A 16,452-nucleotide genomic window follows, 5' to 3' on the forward strand; every position below is an offset into this window, starting at 1 on the left:
TGCTATCTGGGCAACCTTTTATGACCTGAATGTTAGGACAAACTGATCTTATGGTCATGTTTGTTATGGAGCTCAAAATGCACATCTGAGCATTTGTTCCGAATTTGATGTCAAGGTGGTGCTGGCATTACAAGGATCATTCACAACCAACACTCACGAGTGCCTTTTTGTGTTTTTGTTTGGTACGTTTGGAATTCTCAGGTTGGATTTGTGAATTTCATTTTTATTGGTGGATAGGTCTGCTTGTAATTCTTCACTTTCTTGGACTTGGCTTCTTCTGATGACTTACTAAAATTTTCTTTTTTTTTTTTTTTTTTAAATTAAACCTGTCCTTCACATGTACTGTGTAAAAGGCTTTTTTTTTTTTAAATGAGGAAACGCAGACAAAATTCTATTGAATGAAAATGTGAATTAATTAAAAATAAATTTGATTCACTTGCAAATATGGGGAAATATGCACTATGAGAACCAAACTTTTTTTAAACTTGTATTTATTCTGTACCAGGAACTTGGTGACGAATGAACTGAACTAACTTTTGACATCACCAAATGTGGTCCTCAACAATAGCTACAATGGAAACGAGTGCCTTATTTGTCCCTTTAACAACAAAGTTGCTCATTTTTCATGTCTTGTCACAGCTTTGTATATTAAATTTAAAAAAAAAAATTTTTCTTAAATAAACCTGGCTGTTAATCTCCAAACATGTGTTTATGTATATACACAGAGCACTCACACCCATGAGTTCCTGCTATGGCAAAAGATTGGAGAGGTGAATATATTCTATAACAATTTTATTCACCTTTAAATGCTACTCTTAGGGAGCTGCAGATTTAAATTTTGTTTCAGTACTGATTGAAAAGGCAACACCCCACCAAGGGCACAAACATTATCAATATGCAAGGAAGATACATTCTAGACACTGCATTTCAAATCTGCCTAGTTATGAAAACCAGGAACTGGGTCCACTTGAACTGGTTATATTACTTGTTTTTACATCTGTACATTTATTTATAAAAGTAATTAAGACAGTATTTCAACATCACTGGAATGTAAACGTATTGTACCGATCAGCAGTTATAATAATAGAGTAAACGTGAGTTTCTTCCAACCAACAGAGATCAGCTTTAGTGTGTAAAACATCATTCATAGTAACTTGCTACAGTCTCCTAATATTCATGTCCATGACTTCATTCCTACAATAAGATTTACTAATGACCTACCCCATTCACAACTACAACATTTCAGAAACACCTTTACAGATTTCTCTGGAAAAAAGACTGATTTCAATACCAGCACTTCATTCCCACTTTCTCAGTGTGAAAGGAATTTAATGCAGCACTTTGTTGTCACCCAGAATACACTGTTTTTACAAGGCAGTTAGAAGCTGGGACAGCTGGTAGTGCAGTGTTTCGGGCTGCGTGCTGTCTTTGGACCATGCAGTATGGCTGTAGTGCCATTGACCAAGGTACACACACACATTTTCAGAACCGCTTGTCCCATACGGGGTCACGGGGAACCAGAGCCTACCCGGTAACACAGGGCGTAAGGCTGAAGGGGGAGGGGGACACACCCAGGACGGGACGCCAGTCCGCCACAAGGCACCCCAAGCGGGACTCGAGCCCCAGACCCACCGGAGAGCAGGACTGTGGTCCAACCCACTGCGCCACCGCGCCCCCTATTGACCGAGGTACTTGCCCTTAAATTGATCCAGTAAAAATTACCCAGCTGTATAAATGGTAACTGTAGGTAGATTAACATTGTAAGTCACTTTGGAGACAAACATCAGCTAAGTGAATGAATGTAATAGCTTCAGTTATTGCATTCAGCTGGTTTTTAGCACCCGAGAGCTGCTTCATACTTGGTATTTTGGTAATACCCCCGATTCATCATATGTTCACCCAATGCTTTGAAAGTACTGCAAAAAGTGACCTGTAAATCAAACTTAACAGCAGCCAGCAATTACTGTATTATAAAGGGAAAATCTCTGTGCAATCCTTCCATGAATGTATATTTTAATATTACAATTGGATTGATTTTAGGACTGATTTACAAAAGTAAATTTCACAATTATTATTATTGACCCAAAACAGCATTTTACTATCAGGTTTAAGATTGTTTTAAATGGGCATACTGGAAATACTTATAAAAAAACAAGGAAAAAATAGGAAATCCACCAGCTGTTTGATGTATTTTTTTGCCAGTGACTCACATGAGCAACATAATTATGTACATCTACCTGCGTAAATGTCACTTTGTCACCAGATGAAGACAAACCCCTACACCAGCAGGAGGCACAACCAATGAACTGCTGTCACACATTAAATCCAAGTCATGTGAAATTCAGCAACTCCTTATGAGAGCAATACGTGAGCTGTGTGAGTGCTCATGCTGGGTAGCGGCGGTCCAGAGAGGTCTGCTGGGAACCCACCAGTGGCTGTCAGGGGAGTACTTTGAGCTTGAGGCTCTGCAGGTAATACTGGGGGAGGGCTGGTGTAGTTCTGGAAATGAGCAGAAGCACTCCCTTGTGTCCAGTGGCTGCCGCTCCAGGAGGTGGCTGCGGCATGCCAGTGGCCGTGTCCATGCCCATGATGAGCGTATGGGGGATTGTGGCCTCCGTGAGCATAGCTGGAGTGCTGCCAACCTTCGTACATCAGCGGAAGGCCTGACATGGCCTGTGTAGGGAGTACAGATGCTGCCGGAGCATAGGCTTGAACTGGGTAGGACCCCGGTACTGGCTTACACCTGCAACACACAAGCAGTTAGTGAACATCAGATGCACATAGATACAAAAATTACTCACGAAGGGTTTGAAGACCTGAGACACATGCTAAGACCCAGGGTTAGTGTTCAGCTACGCTGCAGAAACCACCAATAAACTACTTGAGTGCTGAGACGTAAAAACTAAAAAGACCTAATAACACCGAATCGGAAAAGTGCTGATATGAGACGGTGACAAAGATTATAAACGAGAATTAAGTTGATCTGCTCACAGAGGATGAAGGATCTTCTGTCTCTCCTCTGCAGATGCAGGCAAATATGATGCCCATCTCCACATCCTCAGCAGCCTGAAGGGCATCTTCTTGTCCAGAACAGAAGCCCTGCTCTCTGATATGTTCAAGACTCTAACCCACCCTTTCCCATCTTTGTAAACAGCACAGGTTAAAGAAAACAAATGTCATTTAAGATCCTGGGCACACATGATTACATCAATACACTTTATTTTACCATTTATTCTGCACCAGTAACTGGGTGATGAATGAACAAACTTGGATTCATCAAATTTGGATTCTCAACAATGAGTGGAAATGAGTGCTTTGTTTTTTTGGCGCTTTAACAACAAAGTAGCTCCTTTTAATGTCTTGTCACTGCTTAAAATGCATTACCTCAATTTTACACAGGTACTGGCCATATACTTAGGAGAAACACTGCAATGTAGAAATTCTTCATTCAAACTTGAGGAATTAGCATCTGTGTAGCAGATCTTTAAAAGCAGCATTTTAGAATGCAACACCTAGCACAGGAATCAACATTCATTTATCTACTTTGCTTTGTTTCATTTTACAGAGCACATTAATAACAATGACCCTGTCTATCCTATGAAGTGAATACATACATCACACATCATCTGAAACTGCTTGTCCCATGCGGGGTTGCAGGGAGCCGGAACTTAACCTGGCAGCACGGGGCGTAAGGCTGGAGGGGGAGGGGACACACCCAGGACGGGACGCCAGTCCGTCGAAGGGACCGCACGCAGGACTCAAACCCCAGACCCACCGGAGAGCAGGACCCGGTCAAACCCACTGCGCCACCGCGTCCCCCATGAAGTGAATACTGAACAAATATTTTATGAATGGAGAATGTGCAAAGGTGCAGTGCCTTTTTTTGCCTTTACATAACCATGTTTACAGAGAGTTTGAGGCCAAGGATACAGATCTGTCCCACGGCGACAGCGAGGACATTACACAGGAAGACTGTGCCCGGAACAAGGTGGGCCACAAGGACGAGAACCCACGGCAGTGAGGCAGTGGGCACGCTGACCCCGAGCAGCACCCCCCGCCTCATGAGGGAGCGCACACTGGCCACGCCCACAAGGGCAAGGGTTGCAGGGATAAGTCCCCGCACTGAATCATGGGCCACATTGTCGTGGAGCAGCAGCATCAGCAAGGTGTGCAGCAGTCCAGCACAGGCAGGTAGTAGCAGGAGGTGGTGCAGGAAACGCACAGTCCCCACACTTCTCTCTAACCCACCTCCAAAGACAATCAGTGCTCCTGAGCTGAGCAGAAGTGTTGCTATGTTCTCGTGGATGAAGGAGTAGGTGAACAGCTTGTGCACTGAAACGGGGGAAGAGAGAACAAGTGGTTAGATTGGAGCTGTGTGGATTTACTCGCAAATGCAGATCTCACAACATCTGTGGAAGGAGGAGCCTTCAACAGAACGAGCTTCAAGCTCGGACTACACGTTCGAACCCTAGATGCCGAATTGCCCTTGGTTTCTCTCAGCATCTCTGATTTAAAAAAGTTTAATTTTTATTACTTATTTCCAAATACAAATGGCCTTAAAGGACATAAGTTAATTCACAATTAGTCAAAAGGGACAATATAATTTTTATTTATTGATTTTTTAACATCAAATACACAATATTGAAAAGCCTTTACATTGCTTCTCAGCATTTTCAGTCTTCACACTTCTCACTTTTGGGGTTACTGTCAAAATGTCCTTCATTTCTGTCTACTGGAACAATATACACTCATAACAAAATTTTCCACTGACCATTTATAGATGTAACCAATGAGTGGATACTATTAAAAATCACAGTATATATATTCTAAAAAATTAACTGTAGCATGCACTTCTATTTCAAGTTTCAAGGTTTATTGTCATAGGTACAAGTACCATGAATTTTAACCATATATTGCCAGATTCTATACGACATGTTTCTTTCCTCCAGCAAAACCTCCAGCTCAACACCAGTGGACACCTGGATGACGTCACTATTGGTAATGAACGACCAACCGAAGATCACCTGGTCACAAGAAGACTGGACCACCCTGGGAACTACTTATATTATATATATATATATATATAGGATTTATACATGTATGTATATACATGCAAATATATTTATATACACACGTATATAATGTGTGTATACAAATGTAAACGCAAAGGAGACGAAATTTCTCGATGACGTCATCTCAGTCTCTTCGTCACGAGAACTTTCGTCCCCTTTTCTTTCCTAATTTTCATTCTTACTAAAATTATTTATAACACGTGTCGTGTATGTGTAATAATGTATTGTGGCCCGTAATTATAAGTAGTTAATAATGAAAATTATCAGTCTTTCAGGACGAAATTAACTGATGCGAGTAAGTTTGCCTGGAGATGGTATCCTCTTCCATTTCTCTTTTTGTTTTTTCCCTAGTTTTATTCTTTTATTCTCTGTTAATGAGCACAGTGGAGCACAGTGAAGCACCAGGGGTGGACACTAGAAAAAAGAAATCGAAGTGAATAAGGAAGAACAGCGCATGAAGAAGGACTTGCACATATTGTGTGGAGCGACGTGTTTTTAAACGAAGTACGGACAAAAATGCAAAGGAACCGACACTGACTGCTGCCACTTCCGGTTCCCTAATAATTACCGCGGCCCTTCAGCAGAGCACTGCTGTCCAGACCGAGGTCGTCCGAGGAGGTGTCCGTGAGCGCCGAGATGGTGAAGAGTAGGACAGACGCGGCGATCGCCACCGCGACCCCGCAGCTCAGCTGGACGAAGAAACCCTGCGCGAGTTTCCCTGCCACGATTCCGCACATCCTTCACGAAAATAAGACCTCAACCAACGTGACCAGCAACAGCGCTTAAAGTTTCCCCACTGAGAGGCGCCTAAACACTGTCTTCGCTAAAAAGCCGACCGCGGATAAAAATTAAAAGTGTTAAGAGCACAAACATCTTCCAAAACACTGCAAAGCGCCATGACTCTTCGTGACAGTCCGACTTTGCTTCCGCCTTTCCGATTCCTTCACTTTAGCGACATCTACTGGTGAATTGAAAAATCACACCGATGTCCACCGGAAAGACGTTGGAATGGAGACGAGATTTTAACAGATTAATACCGCGTAAGAATATCTAATGAGAAAAAGATGACGGAACATTAATGGAAATAGGACGAAAGATTAATAGGTCAAAATTACCACCACCCCTACTACTATCAATAATAATAATAATATGTAATGAAAAAACGTTATGGAACATTATTGGAAATAGGACGAGGTTTTAATGCAATGCAATACTACTAGCATTACTATCATTAACCCTTAATAGTGATGTGCAGAATTCTATACTTTCAATCAGCAGAGGAGTCCAAGCAGAAAGTATGTCTGTAGAGGGAGTCTCTGTGGCGCAATCGGTTAGCGCGTTCGGCTGTTAACCGAAAGGTTGGTGGTTCGAGCCCACCCAGGGACGCATACCTTGATTTTCTACTCTTTCTAACGTACGTACTCAACAAGATCTAGGGCTCTAGAGAGCTTTTCATCCAGCCGAGCTAAATGAGCAATAAATACCGAGAGCTTAACCGGCTTTAAATTGCAATGCGCAACTATATATAATAGTTTTGCTATGGAGGACTTGAACCCACGATCTCGGTTTGCAGGAGATCAAACAAGAAGCCGTAACCTGCTTACACCATATCCTCGCCTTTAATGGAATTGCCGCTGTGTCATATCGTCACAGAAAGTTGATGTAGTTGACACCGTTTTTACGCTGGTTTGGACAGTACTGTCCAGGAGCACCGTGGCTTCGCCGGTCAACAGAACACGTTTTCGGAGCGGATTGCATTTTCTGTGTCGTTATTCCTCCCAACCATACGAGGTCGCTGTTGTAAAGAGGCACTTCACCAGAAATAGAGCTTAAAACGGATGGGCTCTAGTTCTGAAATCTTCACATTTACAATTTAAATGTAGTTAGATAGACATATATTTTACATGTAGGCATTTAAACAATAAATGTTTCTCATAATGTGGTAATATTTCTGTATTTTACTCGTTTTACTGAACGTCACGGAGTTGGGAAGATCATCACGTGTGTGGCGTACAAGAAGTGGACGCTTGAGAGTGTACCACTACACAACAGTAATAGGGGGGACACATTCCGAGCAAAATCCATTTCCTAAGTTTTTTTTAGCTAAAACTGGTGGTGCAGTAATAAAAATATAGATTAAAAACCATTATAAAAACAATAAAATTAAATTAAAATTAAGATTGTACCACCGTCTTTTGCATAATATATTCCCCGCTGCTTTGGTACATTCCCCTCACAGGTCAGAGTTGATCACGTTCGTTCTGTGGTGGTGTTTTTTTTTTTTGAGCCCGAGCTTATTTTTCACGTTTTAACTCTTCCAAAGGACATATACTGGTTTTATAAAGAGCACAAGAATGTCGTCCGGTAAGAATTTTATTGAGTTATTGACTTTGTATGTGTTCGTGATGTTTATGTGAAAGTGTAACAAAGAAAGTTCTGACTAGTCGTGTCAGCTGCGCTGCGCATACAGGCGCGAGACGCCGGTAACTATTTATTTAACAGCGTCCATTGTGCTCTTTCTTTACTTGTTCAGTAAAAATCAAAAAAATCCAGCTTTGCACTTGTGACACGGGACGTGGCCTTATTTAGTGCCTCCGCTTTCGGGTAGTCACTGTAGAAACGAGTTTATGCTGCTACAGTGAGTGATGTGCGCCGCCATTTTTTGTCGAGCACATTTGCGATTGTGGTGGGGAGAGGAGGCCCAGCCTTTCGAGCTTCCGTGGCACAGCGAGTAGTGCTGCTGTCTCACAGCGCCTGGATGGTGCGAGAGGACGTGGGTTCGACCCCCACTGACTGAGTGTGTGGAGTTTGCATCACCTTCTCCCCGTGCCTGCGTGGGAGTGCTCCGGTTTCCTCCCACATTCCAAAGACATGCTGTTCAGATTCGCGCAGAGAGAGTGTGTTCCACTGATGTGTGGATGAGTGACCCGGTGTAAGTAGTGTATCTAGCAGTGTAGGTGTGCATAAAGTGTGTGGGCTCATAACACCACATAGAGTTCATTGGAAGTCGCTTTGAGAAAAACTAATGTAGATGAATGTTTCTTTATCTGCGACTGTTAATCTCACACACACACACACACACACACACACACATTTTCAGAACCGCTTGTCCCATACAGGGTCACGGGGAACCGGAGCCAACCCGGTAACACAGGGCGTAAGGCCGGAGGGGGAGGGGACACACCCAGGACGGGACGCCAGTCCGTCGCAAGGCACCCCAAGTGGGACTCGAACCCTAGACCCACCGGAGAGCAGGACTGTGGTCCAACCCACTGCGCCACCGCACCCCCACTGTTAATCACTTTAAGCCTTTTAGTGTGCAGCCAATCGTCTTTACGTAAAGATCCCCACGAGACCGTTGTGATAGGAATGGCGCAGAACACTAAGCATGGATTAAGAAGCACACTTCTTTCCCCTTAACTAATGTAATGAGATGTAAGATCCTTGTCGAAAATGTCTCATCAATTTCTCTTACAGATTCTGGGTATGGTCAGCCCGGTGCACAGCAGAGGTAAGCGTGGAAACTGGCGCCAAAAATTGCTGCGCTCTGCTTCAGTGTGTGGGTGCATGAATCTGAATATGTATAAATGAATAAATGTAAAATTTAAATAGATCTGCCAAGCAGCTGCTACCTGTTACAGTGACCAGTGTTACCCCGTGGCCAGTGCTTCTGGTTGCTGTTTAAGCCTGTCATATCAGTTTTTTTCCTCTCTGCTGCGTTTGTTAACATTTATATATTTTATATTAGGTGGTGTAAATTGAGAAAAGAGCTTGTTTTGAGTTTTTTATTTTGAGGAGAGTTTCTGTTAATCTGTGTTGGTACACTCCTCTGTAATTGCTTCTCTTTCAGCTTTTCTTATGGCGCACCTCCGTCGCAGGGCTACCAACAAAGTGAACAGGTAGGGTCTCCTAACGGCTGTTAAAGTCAGGATATCTGCACCATTTGCTTGCATCTGAATGAGAATCCTTTAAAACATTCTGTGTAGTTCCTGAGTTAGTAATCCAGTGGAACACGGAAGTGGTTGCTTTTTATTTTAGCATAGAACGTGACAAAGAAGGAAATATTTGACTTGATATGTTTTTTTTTATTGCAGAGTTATGGCCAGGGAAGCCATGGGTCTTCATATGGTGGACAGAGCTATGGTTCAGGTTATGGACAGCAAGGTATGTGTAGGTTACCTGGTGTTAAAAAGAATTGCTCTTTACATTTCTTTCTCTTTATATGCTTTGCTAGAAGGAAATGTACAGCCCAGAGTAAACAAAAGTGCATTTCACAGCAGATAAAGAGCTTTAGATGCAGATATGCAGTTGTTGCATCATAGTTTCTTTGTCAAATACCAAATTTAAAGGCTGCTCTGTCTGTTGTGTGATTGTGATTGTGTTTGTGTTTGACGTGGTTGTTCGTGCCTTTTTAAAAATCTTTCTACCCTCTTCTTTCTTTAGGGGCTAGCTATGGGCAGACCAGTCAGAGTTATTCTTCTGCTGGCTTTGGGCAGCAGTCTCAGCAAGGATATGGCAGCTATGGGCAGCAGAGCACTGACAGTTCAGGCAGGTAAGAGCCATTCCAGGTGCTATTATGGTGAAAAGAGAGATCAAGACTAATGTAAATGTAGTCTTTCTTTAGATGTTATTGTATGGTGAAATTTCATCTTTGTTTCCAATTTTTTGTCAAACCTTTATGCTTTTGATTTTAAATGCAAAAGAATTGCCCATGGATTAATTTCTTGTTTTATTGTATTTGTATGAGTTTAGAGAACTTTGTTTGTTTTCTAATTACCTCATCAAAGGTATGGATCCAAGCCATCTTACAGCGATCAAGGATCCTATGGACAGTCCCAAGGAGGTTATGGGAGGCACTATGATGGTTGTATTTAAGTTTTTTGTTGATTTGTCAAATGGTGTCTGGCTTAGTTCATATTTTGATAGTTTATTCTGTTTCATGTTTAAATTAATCTGCTAACAGATTCAGAGCCTCTATATATGTATTACTTTGAGCTGTGAGTCTGTAGGAGTATTTTGGATTTCGTCTTTTACTTACCATGTCTCTCTATTCTCAGATGACAATGGTCAGGAGATGAGGCGATATGGCGGTGATGACCGCAATGATGGGTACCGAGGCAGAGGACGTGGGGGGTATGACTTCGATGGAAGAGGTGGCCCAACTGGCATGGGGTGAGTTTGTGTGCTTTCACTTCACCTGAGGTATTAGTGTAACATTTGTGTGCCAAACAGTAGCAGACAGTTCTTACTCTGTCCTCAAGATGACCATCTATGGACACATTACTAATGATGCTTTCCAGTCCAGAGTTTTCCAGACCAGTAGTTGTATGTTACAGCCCAGTTCTGAAAAATTTTCATTGGTTTTAAAAGTCCAGCATTAATGGTATTTAAAAAAAAAAAAAAAAATCAAAATAATTAGTGCTTAATATTTTTAACTACTTTATTTTTTTACTGTATGCACAGTAGCATTTTATGAAATATCAGGATTGTCGCAGTGTATGAATGCATCGTTCTCCTAGTATTTTCCACTGTACATACTGAATGTGATAAAAGCAGCTAAAGTGATTTTTTTCCCCCCCCCCTATTAACACAAATCTCGTACTTGCATTGTTATTGATGCAGTTTGTATCGTTATTTCTGTTATTAGGAGGAGACACATGTAGATTCATTTTTGTATATACATTTCAGATCAATCTAATCTTTATTTGCTAAGCATTCCTGTCCAAAGGGATTTCCTCTGTCTGCCATTGGTATCACTGAGCTTAGTCTACAATGCATGAAGAGCTTTGGTTCGGTAAGACCTGTGTGGAAATCTTACTTTTCACATTTCGCGCGGAGGGAGCTCAAACACCATGCCAATTCCTTCTCTCTACCCCTCCTCCTCCATAGTTCCCTGCTGCAAGTTTTAATGTTCTTTATATACACTGTCCAAACGATGACCAAATCATTAACCTGATGGAAGTGGTCAGTGTTATTGGTTCAGGTTCATGGTTTTTGAATATTTGTAGGAAAATGGTTTTAAACTGAAATTCTGGCATTCTAGCCGCAAACGATACCTGTCCTTTACGTCACTTGGAAAAAAACTAATATATTTGAACAATTTACAAGATTATTTTTCACCGTTCACATGTCTGCGGGCTGTCATCAAGAGGCTCCCCATCCTCCTGAAACTATAGGGCTTTTTCTTTGCCTTTTTACACAAAAATCATTTGTGGGGCATCGTGTACTGGGTTGAATCCAAGCACTGAATATCTAAATATCAAGGTCTGGGCATATAACTTGTCTTGTTTTCTTTGGAATTCAGTGTATGCATGTTAACGTGATTTACATTTTATGCTACAGGTTTGAAAGTCAATGACATTAAACTTGGACCTCTGCTATTGAATCTCAGTAATTAAAGTGGAAAAATGTAAGATTTGCAGCTGTTAATATTAAGTGCTGCAGTGATTTTTAAACTAGTACCTTGCTAAAAATGAGACTTTGGGCCAAAGCTCATTCTCCATTCCTTTGATTGGGCATCATGCATTCTTAAACCTTTTGAAAAATCAAAGGCATCCAATAGCAGCAGGATTCACTGGATCTGCATCTGACAGATAGAGAATTGTATTGTCTGCCTAATCTCTCACTGCGTCAAGTGTTTTCCTAAGGCCTGGCGCACAGTTCGTTCCTGTAAAAGTGACTCTCACCTTTACAATAAAGTGGTGAACTGCACACTGATCAGGGCAGAAATAGCGCTTTGGGCTCAGTCTGACAAAGGAAGGCCGTCATTTCTTCAATTTTCCCTCTGCAGCGGTGGTGACCGTGGTGGCTTCAAAAATTATGGTGGTAAGTCATGAGCATTGGTCTGGTTTCAGTGGATATTCTGTGATGGCAAAAAGAACAACGCAAAAAAAAAAACACCATTTAACTGTCCGAACCAAAGGCAGTCAGGCTGTTTGGGTAATGCACTCTCCTCTCGTGTAATGCCCTTATTTCCCTCTCCACCCTTTCTGAATTGTAAATGTGTTGAAATTGACCTCAAAGGTGCTGTTGCATGGTGAGGCCGCAGTGCAACACTGACATCTTCTTCAGAGAGTAAAAGTGGGGACACGTCATAAAGGAGGAACTTGACATATTTGACGAGTCTTTGTGGTTTGAACTAGTTAAAGATTTTGTACTAATATTGCAAAGGTGTGCCAGAAATTTATTTATTTTTTTCTTTCCCCCCCCCTGCGGTCTTAAGAAAACTGTGCACATATGTCTTAACCTGTCTGTTAAGCAATCAAATTAAAGGTGTTGAGGGATGAAGTTTAGGCAAATATTGAAATCCTATTTTTAGTTCTAGACTTGTTTTTTAATTTCTTTTACGTTGCTGTCTTTCAGGCCCCAGGGATGATGGCCCACGATATGATTCAGGTGATTTCTGTAGTAAGATTGTATATTACAGGAGAATGAAACATCTAACTTTTGTTTTTCTCTAAAGTTGCATTTTAAAATTCCTTAGTATACAAACCTGTAAAAATTTTTTTGCCCATTCATACAACTAAGTAATTTTTTTTTTACTGGGGCAATTCAGCGTAATTGCTTTGGTCAAGGATTGGCAAGGATATTGCACTAATATTTTCCAGACCCATTTCTCCCAAGATCTCTCCAGCTCATGTACGATGTAAATGTTCATGCATCGTAACTTCATGAGCTTCACCAGCTAAAGCCTTTATTCAGCCACTACTCCAGCATTGTTTTTGCTTGCTTGTGTATCTTATAATATTATTAAAAAAAAATGGTAGGAGGGTATCAGGATTTGTCTGTCCTGTGTTTTATGCACCTACTTGAACGATGAACCTCTGTGCAGCAAGTGGTAGGCAACAAATTAGGTTTACTTGAGTCACATGTCTGCAACTACAGTATGTCTCTTTCTCTTAATGTAATGCATAAATTGTACTTTTGCTGAGGCGTATGTCGCTTTGGACAAAAGTGTCTGTTAAATGAATACATGTAAATGGAAGTTACAGCTTACCATTTGCCATTATGACCTTCCTCTAAAATGATCTTTAATTTGTTGGCAGGTGGGGATCAGGACAACTCTGATAACAACACTATATTTGTCCAAGGACTTGGGGAAGATGTTTCTACTCATGAGGTTGCAGAGTTCTTCAAACAAATTGGCATAATTAAGGTAAGGAATGCTGATGCATTTAGAAGTCTATAGTCACACGATACAGATGGGGTAGGACTAGATCTTCAAAATGTTGGGATGCTGCCTCTGAATCTTAATATCATGCTTGCTTTTAGGTGAACAAGAAGACAGGCATGCCTATGATTAATCTCTACACTGACAAAGCCACTGGAAGACCAAAAGGAGAAGCCACCGTTTCCTTTGATGATCCTCCATCGGCCAAAGCTGCCATTGACTGGTTTGATGGTGAGGGTCATTTTGAGTTGGATCCTTATTTAAATGGAAATGTGATTTCATATATTTACTCATGGGCTTTGTTCTTTAAAGGGAAGGAATTTAATGGCAGACCTATAAAGGTGTCGTTTGCAACTCGAAGAGCCGAGTTCATGCAGAGAGGTGGAAGAAGCCGAGGAGGTAGCACATTTGAGTTTTACACTTAGTCTGCTTGTCAAACAGGGTTGAAATGGCACATGAAGAACTTGTGTAACAGTTGTAGGGTAAATAACATGTATTTAATAGGGAATCAGATGGTGTACCTTCTAAATTATTGTTTCTTAAGATTGGTAATGATATGTTTGTTCTTGCTCCAGGGTACAGAGGTGGCGGTCGTGGAGGTTTTGGCAGAGGTCTGTCATTTGACATGAAAGGTGGAGATTGGCCGTGCCCTAATAGGTGAGGGGAAGTGTTTTACAAAACTGTGATGCATCACAACCAGAAGTGGGCTGGGTAGTCGAAAACAACGCTCAAATTAAAATGCTGTTACATTTGAGAAATTACTCTAAGGATATTTGTTTTAAAAAAAAAAAAAGGTAATTGTTTTCATTCAAATTAGGCTCTTTGAGGTTCAGCACATTATTACCAGCTTAAATATACAATAAAATAATGGTAAAAATATGTCCGCATGTTTTCTGTATAATACTTGATATTTTCAATTGGACTAATCAAATAAAACAAATAGACTAGTTTGCTAGGTATTTCTATGAACCACTGCAGTATGTTTTTCACCCTCTACTATTAACCTTTTATTTATCACATATAGGACATATACACATTAAACTAAACATTCAGCTCTGAATGCCCTGGACACACCCAGGGCGAGATGCCAGTCTCTCGCGAGGCACCCCGAGTGGGGCTTGAACCCCAGACCCGCCACACAGGAGGCAGAGGCCGAACCACTATGCCACCGCACCCTCCTTTTATTTATTGCGTAAATGATAATTTGAAAGTGGCTTGAAGCTGATGAACGCTGGCCATTTTTATGGGAATAATGGAACAATGACATTGAATAAAGGGCTGTGGAGATTACACTTTATTTTTGATAAGTTTAATTTTAAATGAATGTAACTCAAGGTTTGTGCTGCAGTGTAATGAGGGATGGAAGTGTTTGGATGCATTTTTAATGTATTTATTATAGGTTTTTATATTTTCTGTTGTGTACTCAATATTTATGATAACCGTCAGGTTCTGTAAATTGAATTTGTGTGTCTTATGAGGTAGTATGTATGCCCACTGTAGAATTCTCAGCACCCAAACTTAGTTCTTTAGTAGAGTTCAGAAGTACATCTTTTAGATGTTTCTACTTCAGAATATCTGTGTACTAGCATTGCTGACAGCACACTATGTAGTGTACAAGACACACACACAGCATTTTAATAAGCATCATTTAATCATTTTAAAAAATTCTGTATAAATTTAAACAAAAATGGTCACAAACTTTGAAAAGCGGATTCTTCATAAATGTTTTTTGAACACAAGTAAAGGTAGATTAACTTATTAGTACTATTTAGTACCTCTGGTCACAATGGTGTGATGCTGTCTTTAGAGTTGTGGTACACATTCTTCATTCTTTGTACTTGTTTTCTATCCCGTCGAGTAGTTTGATAAAGATTAACCTTTTTTTTTTTTTTTTCTAGTTCTTGTGGTAATATGAACTTTGCCAGAAGGACAGAGTGCAACAAGTGTGGAGCACCCAAACCTGGTGATTCCTTTGGAGGTACCTGCCATTATTAAACTTCTTTCTTTCATCTCTTGAAGTGTGTTTATTGGTTTTGAAGTAATACCTTTTTCCCCCCCTCTTTTTAGATAATGGTGGACGAGGAGGATTTGGGGGTGACAGAGGTGGGTTTAGGGGCCGTGGAGGATTCCGCGGTGGTGATCGTGGTGGGTATGGTGGCGGACATGGTGGTAGTGATCGCGGAGGCTATAACAGCTACAAGATGGGAGGACGGTAAGATACATCTATACGTTTATTTTTGTAGGGATTTTACCTACGCTTGAAGTGTAATGGAATTTTGAATTGTTTGAAGACTGCCATCAGAGGGCACTGTTGATTTAAAAACATTTTCCTACTACTTTTAAATCTGTTTTACAGGAATTTCAATCCTGATATAAATAGTTATGGCAAAGGGTCTTGAGTTAGTAAGAATTTTTTTTTGTTTTGGGAAAGTTGAACTTACTTTTCTTTCTTGACAGTGGCGATCACAGAGATGACAGAAGGGATAGACCATACTGAGCATCCCTACGAGTGCCATTCCACTGGAGGACTGACCTGCATTTCCATACTTGGCTTTGTTTGTCTGAACTGCTCCTATCCTGTCCCAAGAACAACTCTTCTGTGCAGCTAATGTGAATCTGAATAAGGGCACCTAGTGTCAAAGACTTCAGTTTTGTCTTTTTTTTTTTTTTCCCCCCTATTCTTCGTATATGAAAACATGGACAGCAATGTTGATTTGTAAAATATTGCATTGCCAAATGACTGTTTTGTAAAATTAATAAAGTGTTTTACTTATGAGCAGTCTTATGTTGTTAAAGGCTTTGTAAGGGGGTTCCATTTTATTTAGTTGCATGACCGTCGGTCTATCAGTTTGTCTTCTCACAGTGCAAATGTTTAATTTCTTAACTCAAATGTTACTTTTACAAATCTATGTTTTCAGTTTCTTTTGAATTTGACATTTTTGACATTTGAAGGTTGCAAGGTTTGATCCCCACGTCAGGCTGTGGTACCTTGGCTTGAGGAACGTATTTAGCCACAATTATTCCACTAAAATTACTCCTTTTATAAACGGGTGCGTAACTAACCTCAACATTTCGAGAAAAGCGCCAGCTAAATGAATAAAATACAAATGTAAAACGCCTCTGCAAAACCAGAACATAGATGGTGGACATGAAACGACAGCAGCGCTCGCGTGAAGTTCTCACTTGTGTAAATACGTTGCAAAATTCTAA

The 16,452-nt window shown here is 40.8% G+C and overlaps 2 protein-coding genes and 1 non-coding gene across 3 annotated transcripts; 2 read left to right on the top strand and 1 right to left on the bottom strand.

The window, feature by feature from the left end:
- Window positions 1-1,746: 1,746 nt before the first annotated feature.
- rhbdd2 (rhomboid domain containing 2) lies at window positions 1,747-6,003 on the bottom strand. Its single transcript, XM_029249361.1, has 4 exons — window positions 5,641-6,003; window positions 3,931-4,332; window positions 2,992-3,142; window positions 1,747-2,743 (listed from the first exon to the last, which is right to left on the bottom strand). The coding sequence occupies exons 1-4, from the start codon at window positions 5,807-5,809 to the stop codon at window positions 2,353-2,355; spliced, it is 1,113 nt and encodes a 370-aa protein (XP_029105194.1). The 5' UTR covers window positions 5,810-6,003; the 3' UTR covers window positions 1,747-2,352.
- Window positions 6,004-6,384: 381 nt separating this feature from the next.
- Window positions 6,385-6,458, top strand: trnan-guu (transfer RNA asparagine (anticodon GUU)). The gene has a single exon. It is a non-coding gene; the product is annotated as a tRNA-Asn (tRNA).
- Window positions 6,459-7,316: 858 nt separating this feature from the next.
- Window positions 7,317-16,018, top strand: taf15 (TAF15 RNA polymerase II, TATA box binding protein (TBP)-associated factor). Its single transcript, XM_018741800.2, has 16 exons — window positions 7,317-7,436; window positions 8,550-8,583; window positions 8,923-8,971; window positions 9,167-9,236; window positions 9,516-9,624; window positions 9,860-9,936; window positions 10,130-10,244; window positions 11,863-11,897; window positions 12,435-12,467; window positions 13,118-13,227; window positions 13,344-13,473; window positions 13,555-13,641; window positions 13,818-13,899; window positions 15,141-15,220; window positions 15,310-15,454; window positions 15,700-16,018. Exons 1-16 carry the CDS (start codon window positions 7,427-7,429, stop codon window positions 15,737-15,739), a joined length of 1,206 nt encoding a protein of 401 aa, XP_018597316.1. The 5' UTR covers window positions 7,317-7,426; the 3' UTR covers window positions 15,740-16,018.
- Window positions 16,019-16,452: the final 434 nt, after the last annotated feature.

Source organism: Scleropages formosus, chromosome 25 (genome assembly GCF_900964775.1).
Source record: "Scleropages formosus chromosome 25, fSclFor1.1, whole genome shotgun sequence".
NCBI classification, from domain to species: domain Eukaryota; kingdom Metazoa; phylum Chordata; class Actinopteri; order Osteoglossiformes; family Osteoglossidae; genus Scleropages; species Scleropages formosus.